The 7,500-nt window shown below is 50.7% G+C and overlaps 1 protein-coding gene across 2 annotated transcripts in view; it reads left to right on the top strand.

Moving 5' to 3' along the window:
* Nucleotides 1-7,500, top strand: part of fblim1 (filamin binding LIM protein 1) — a 20,778-nt gene that overhangs the window by 3,365 nt on the left and 9,913 nt on the right. For both annotated transcript variants that reach the window (XM_081384172.1, XM_081384171.1), the window contains exons 2-4: nucleotides 1,093-1,322; nucleotides 2,135-2,305; nucleotides 2,392-2,561. In XM_081384172.1, coding sequence (XP_081240298.1) covers nucleotides 1,097-1,322; nucleotides 2,135-2,305; nucleotides 2,392-2,561 — 567 coding nt within the window. In that variant the 5' untranslated portion in view covers nucleotides 1,093-1,096. The remainder of the gene's footprint in view (nucleotides 1-1,092; nucleotides 1,323-2,134; nucleotides 2,306-2,391; nucleotides 2,562-7,500) is intronic.

Genomic DNA, 7,500 nt, shown 5'->3' with positions numbered 1-7,500 from the left:
CTGCTCCACCTCGGTCTTCCAGCTCCACCTCGGTCCTCCTGCTCCACCTCCGTCCTCCAGCTCCACCTCCGTCCTCCTGCTCCACCTCCGTCCTCCTGCTCCACCTCCGTCCTCCGGCTCCACCTCCGTCCTCCTGCTACACCTCCGTCCTCCGGCTCCACCTCCGTCCTCCTGCTCCACCTCCGTCCTCCTGCTACACCTCCGTCCTCCGGCTCCACCTCCGTCCTCCTGCTCCACCTCCGTCCTCCTGCTACACCTCCGTCCTCCGGCTCCACCTCCGTCCTCCGGCTCCACCTCCGTCCTCCTGCTCCACCTCCGTCCTCCTGCTCCACCTCGGTCTTCCAGCTCCACCTCCGTCCTCCGGCTCCACCTCCGTCCTCCTGCTCCACCTCCGTCCTCCTGCTCCGCCTCCGTCCTCCGGCTCCACCTCCGTCCTCCTGCTACACCTCCGTCCTCCGGCTCCACCTCCGTCCTCCTGCTCCACCTCCGTCCTCCTGCTACACCTCCGTCCTCCGGCTCCACCTCCGTCCTCCTGCTCCACCTCCGTCCTCCTGCTACACCTCCGTCCTCCGGCTCCACCTCCGTCCTCCGGCTCCACCTCCGTCCTCCTGCTCCACCTCCGTCCTCCTGCTCCACCTCGGTCTTCCAGCTCCACCTCCGTCCTCCTGCTCCACCTCCGTCCTCCGGCTCCACCTCCGTCCTCCTGCTCCACCTCGGTCCTCCGGCTACACCTCCGTCCTCCGGCTCCACCTTAGTCCCTAATTTATTAAAGACTGTATAACACATTAAAAACTTTATTAAAAACTATATAGTTTGAATAGTTTATGTACTTTGAAGTTTATATAATTTGTTTAGTTTGTATAATTGATCTATGTAGTTTGTACATTATTTTATTTATTTAGTAAATATATATGCAAAAGTGTTCAGTAACTCCATGTGCAATGAAACAGATTTTATTAAAAAATAATTCAGTGTGAAATAATGTCAGCTGTTGCTTCAGCATTGAAATAGCGTTGGCAGAAATCTCTTCCACAGAGCTTTGTTCGTTTGATTCTGTTTCTGAGTTGATTTGAGTGGTTTGGTCTGTTTCAGCATCATGGCGTCCGCGGCCCCTCAGAAGAGGGTGGTGTCGTCTGTCTTCATCACTCTGGCGTCTCCATTCAGGGCGACCGTCACCCCGACGGCCCAGGTCCACAGCAGCAGCCCGACGCGAGAGCAGCCGCGGCTACGGAGCTCAGTGTCGCATGAGGAGCGGATCAGCCCGCTGTACGCCCAGCCCACCGCCGCCCCATGCAGGCGGGACAGCGCACGCACACCGGACGGTGAAGAGCGCTTCACATCATCTTCATGTTTATAGTTGCATTTAGCAAGTTAGAGCTGGGCGATGATATATATTGGGCTGCACGATTAATCGCAATTAACATGAAATCGCGCTTAAACTGATTTGGTGATGAAATCGCAAAGGCTGCGATTATTTTTGTTATGCGCAGCTTGTCGTTGATGTACGGCTCAGTAAATGCTGCTCCGTCTGAAAGCACTGCGAGTTTGAGAAGCATTTATGAACCTCTTGTCCAAGAAAAGACAATCTTTTGTTTATTCAGCTACAGCGATAGAGATTTCCTGGAATGATGTGTGTGTGTGAGACGCCCTCTGGTGTTCAGAGGGATATGTGGTGTGTGTGTGTGTGTGTGTGTGTGTGTGTGTGTGTGAGACGCCCTCTGGTGTTCAGAGGGATATGTGGTGTGTGTGTGTGGGGGTGTGTGTGTGTGTGTGTGTGTGTGAGACGCCCTCTGGTGTTCAGAGGGATATGTGGTGTGTGTGTGTGTGTGTGTGTGTGTGTGCATGTGTGTGCGTGTGTGTGTGTGTGTGTATGTGAGCGAGAGCGCCCTCTAGTGTTCAGATGGAGCATTTATCACCGATCACAGAGCCGTACTTCACTGACAAGCTGCACATTAAATAATCGCAGCCTTTGCCAAATCGTGTGCGGTTTCATTTTGATTAATCGTACAGCCCTAGTATATACGTTATATTTTATGTTAATAAAAAAAATCTTTTTTTGCTGTACAGAAAATATGGCTTTATATTTTGCGTGGTTTAGTAAAGAGGATTTGCTGATTGATTCTTGATCTGTTAGTGTTTGTAAGCAGTTACTCTGATGAACTCCCTCCTCCACATGACCCCTGTGACCCCTGTGACCCCGAGCCCGGACCCATGGTCGCCCCTGCAGAGGTCAGTCTGCCAGAGAGATCGGTGCCCCCTGCTGGAGGGATGGTGAACAAGCCGTCAGCCGGACCGCACAGCGCTGGTGAGAATCCTCCTGATAACTGGAATAATCCTGTGAGAGGACAGTCGTTCAGAGCTGCTGTGTGTGTGTGTGTGTGTGTGCCTCAGATGTGTGTGGGTTCTGCCGTAAGCTGGTGCCGCTGTCTGAACCGGCCATCGACGCTCTGAACCGCACGTACCACGCCTCGTGCTTCCAGTGCCGGCAGTGCCACGCTCCACTGGCTGCCAGACTCTACTACACTAAATCTGGGATTCCTCTGTGTGAGGACTGTTACCAGGTACTGTGTGTGTGTGTGTGTGTGTGTGTGTGTGTGTGTGAGGACTGTTACCAGGTACTGAGTGTGTGTGTGTGTGTGTGTGTGTGTGTGTGTGTGTGTGTGTGAGGACTGTTACCAGGTACTGAGTGTGTGTGTGTGTGTGTGTGTGTGTGTGTGTGTGTGTGTGTGAGGACTGTTACCAGGTACTGAGTGTGTGTGTGTGTGTGTGTGTGTGTCAGGACTGTTACCAGGTACTGAGTGTGTGTGTGTGTGTGTGTGTGTGTGTGTGTGTGTGTGTGTGTGCGTGTGTGTGTGTGAGGACTGTTACCAGGTACTGAGTGTGTGTGTGTGTGTGTGTGTGTGTGTGTGTGAGGACTGTTACCAGGTACTGTGTGTGTGTGTGTGTGTGTGTGTGTGTGTGTGAGGACTGTTACCAGGTACTGTGTGTGTGTGTGTGTGTGTGTGTGTGTGTGTGTGTGTGTGTGTGTGTGTGTGTGTGTGTGAGGACTGTTACCAGGTACTGAGTGTGTGTGTGTGTGTGTGTGTGTGTCAGGACTGTTACCAGGTACTGAGTGTGTGTGTGTGTGTGTGTGCGTGTGTGTGTGAGGACTGTTACCAGGTACTGAGTGTGTGTGTGTGTGTGTGTGTGTGTGTGTGTGTGTGTTTGTAAGGACTGTTACCAGGTACTGAGTGTGTGTGTGTGTGTGTGTGTGAGGACTGTTACCAGGTACTGAGTGTGTGTGTGTGTGTGTGTGTGTGTGAGGACTGTTACCAGGTACTGAGTGTGTGTGTGTGTGTGTGTGTGTGTGTGTGTGTGTGTGTGTGTGTGTGTGTGTGTGCGACTCCTCTCCCTCTGCTCTGAGCACAAACTGGTCATAACCAACACAACTTTCCAAATGAAAAATAAATACAAAGCATCATGGATGCACCCCAGATCAAAACACTGGCACCTACTGGACTACATTATCACCCGGCAACAAGATCTACATGAAATCTCCATCACCCGAGCAGTGCTGGACAGATCATCGGCTGATCAGATCCAAGATACACCTGAAGGTCCGACCTCAGCACACCTCAACCACCGCCGCTGCTTGGCTGATAACCTTTCCTCCGCTCTCACTCATCCCCTACGACACTCTACAGCTGAAAGAAAGCGCATGGGCTAACCTTAGCTCAGCTACACAACAAGCCGCTTCCGACACAACTGGTTTTACTTCCAAACGTCACCAGGACTGGTTTGACGACAGCTCCCTCGAAATACTCAGCCTTCTGGAGGAGAAGCGTAAAGCCCTCTCTGCCCACCTCTCCAATCCACAATCTCCCTCTCTGCGCTCACACTGGAGTAATATCCGTGCTGAGGTACAACGACGGCTTCGCATAGTGGAGAATGACTGGTGGCTTAGGAAAGCCCATGAAATCCAAGGCTATGCGGACACCAACAACTCTCAAGCTTTCTACGATGCAGTAACATCACTATATGGACCCCAAAAACGCAGAATCACCCTATCAGATCTACAGACAGCACAACTCTGCACAAGGACAAACAAGAAGTTCTTGAGCGTTGGGCTGAACATTTTAACACCCTCCTTAACCAAAACAACCCGACTGACTCCACCGTCCTGCAGCGCCTCCCGAAGCTCCACCTGTGCATGAGCTTGATGACCCTCCCCGGCTCTCAGAAGTCCTGGCAGCAATACGAAGCCTCAAGGACAATAAGTCTGCTGGTCCTGAAGGAATCCCTGCAGAGGCTCTAAAGAAAGGCGGGTATCTGCTCTCCAAAAACCTCCACCGACTTATATAATATGGGCACAAAAAACTGTTCCACAAGGCTGGAAAGACTCACACATTGTTACCATCCACAAGAAAAAGGGTGACAAGTCCATCTGTGGAAACAGTCGTGGCATATCCCTGCTCTCTGTGGCAGGGAAAGCATTAACAAAGGTCATGCTGTTCCATCTAACCAAGAACATCACAGAGAGGATCCTTCCGGAGTCACAGTGCGGCTTCAGGAAGGATCGGTCCACCTCCGACATGATCTTTGTCCTGCGCCAAATGCAGGAGAAGGCCAGAGAACAGAACAAAGACCTGTTCATTGTCTTCATCGACCTGGCAAAGGCTTTTGCCACCATTAACCGGCAAGTCCTTTGGGTCATTCTGGAGAAGTTTGGGGTGCCAGCAAGGTTTCTGGACATCCTACAACAGTTTCACGTTGGCATGCAGGCTTGTGTGATTGTGGGTACATCTCAATCCCCCTCCTCTCCTGTGCAGGTAGGAGTGAAGCAGGGGTGTGTACTGGCTCCAGTGATCTTCCATCTGGCAGCAGTCACCGTCCTCTCCCGCAACTCCCTCAGTCCGACGAGGGTGTTTGCCTACAGTTCCGTCTGGACGGGAACCTCTTTAACCTCTGCCACCTGCAAGCCATCACCAAGACCACCACCACAATTCATGAACTGCAATACGCTGATGACGGAGCGCTCCTAGCCCACAGCCCTACCGCACCGCAGCACACACTGGATGTTGTATGCGCAGTCTACCAAGCTTGTGGCCTGCAAGTCAACATCCAAAAGATCTCTGTATCTTCACCAAAGCGGCCGTCTACCAGGCGTTTCCACCCTGCTGTGTGGTGCAGAAGCTTGCATCCGAACACCAACATCCGAACGCCAGAGAACAGCGCAGACACCAACGCGGCCAGCCACACCCATCCCCAGACTCAGCACTCACATGACCCGACTGCACAGGACATGAGGCTCCGGATCGGCTTCACAGCCGCCTTCACTGGCCCCGCCGACAGCAGCCGCTGCCTCAGCACTGCAACAGCACATCCTAGAAGTGACGTGTGTGTGTGTGTGTGTGTGTGTGTGTGTGTGTGAGTGAGGACTGTTACCAGGTACTGAATGTGTGTGTGTGTGTGTGTGTGTGTGTGTGTGTGTGTGTGTGTGTGTGTGTGTGTGTGTGTGTGAGTGAGGACTGTTACCAGGTACTGAATGTGTGTGTGTGTGTGTGTGTGTGTGTGTGTGTGAGGACTGTTACCAGGTACTGAATGTGTGTGTGTGTGTGTGTGTGTGTGTGTGTGTGTGTGTGTGTGTGTGTGTGTGTGTGTGTGTGTGTGTGTGTGTGTGTGTGTGTGTGAGGACTGTTACCAGGTACTGAATGTGTGTGTGTGTGTGTGTGTGTGTGTGTGTGTGTGTGAGGACTGTTACCAGGTACTGAATGTGTGTGTGTGAGGACTGTTACCAGGTACACACACACACCTGAAGGGGGTTTATTCTGAGATAACACACACACACACACACACACACACACACACACACACACACACACACACACCTGAAGGGGGTTTATTCTGAGATAACACACACACACACACACACACACACACACACACCTGAAGGGGGTTTATTCTGAGATAACACACACACACACACACACACACACACACACACACACATACACACACACACACACACACCTGAAGGGCATTTATTCTAAGATAACACACACACACACACACACACACACAGCTGAAGGGGTTTATTCTGAGATAACACACACACACACACACACACACACACACACACACACACACCTGAAGGGCATTTATTCTGAGATATCACACACACATACACACACACACACACACACACACACACACACACACACACACACACACACACACCTGAAGGGCGTTTATTCTGAGATAACACACACACACACCTGAAGGGGGTTTATTCTAAAATAAAACACACACACACACACACACACACACACACACCTGAAGGGGGTTTATTCTGAGATAACACACACACACACACACACACACACACACACACACCTGAAGGGCATTTATTCTAAGATAACACACACACACACACACACACACACACACACACACACACACACCTGAAGGGGTTTATTCTGAGATAACACACACACACACACACACACACACACACACACACACACACACACACCTGAAGGGCATTTATTCTGAGATAACACACACACATATACACACACACACACACACACACACACACACACACACACACCTGAAGGGCGTTTATTCTGAGATAACACACACACACACCTGAAGGGGGTTTATTCTAAAATAAAAAACACACACACACACACACACACACACACACCTGAAGGGGGTTTATTCTGAGATAACACACACACACACACACACACACACACACACACACACACACACACACACCTGAAGGGCATTTATTCTAAGATAACACACACACACACACACACACACACACACACACCGGAAGGGGTTTATTCTGAGATAACACACACACACACAGACACACACACCTGAAGGGCATTTATTCTGAGATAACACACACACATATACACACACACACACACACACACACACACCTGAAGGGCGTTTATTCTAAGATCACACACACACACACACACACACACACACACACACACACACACACACACACACACACCTGAAGGGGTTTATTCTGAGATAACACACACACACACACACACACACACACACACACACACCTGAAGGGCATTTATTCTGAGATAACACACACACATATACACACACACACACACACACACACACACACACACACACACACACACACACCTGAAGGGCGTTTATTCTGAGATAACACACACACACACACACACACACACACACACCTGAAGGGGGTTTATTCTAAAATAAAACACACACACACACACACACACACACACACACACACACACACACCTGAAGGGGGTTTATTCTGAGATAACACACACACACACACACACACACACACACACACACACACACCTGAAGGGCATTTATTCTAAGATAACACACACACACACACACACACACACACACACACACACACACCTGAAGGGGTTTATTCTGAGATAACACACACACACACACACACACACACACACACACACCTGAAGGGCATTTATTCTGAGA

The sequence above is a fragment of the Scardinius erythrophthalmus genome (genome assembly GCF_964197995.2).
Source record: "Scardinius erythrophthalmus genome assembly, chromosome: 14".
In the NCBI taxonomy this organism is placed as follows: domain Eukaryota; kingdom Metazoa; phylum Chordata; class Actinopteri; order Cypriniformes; family Leuciscidae; genus Scardinius; species Scardinius erythrophthalmus.
This window is presented reverse-complemented; position numbering and strand designations above follow the sequence as displayed.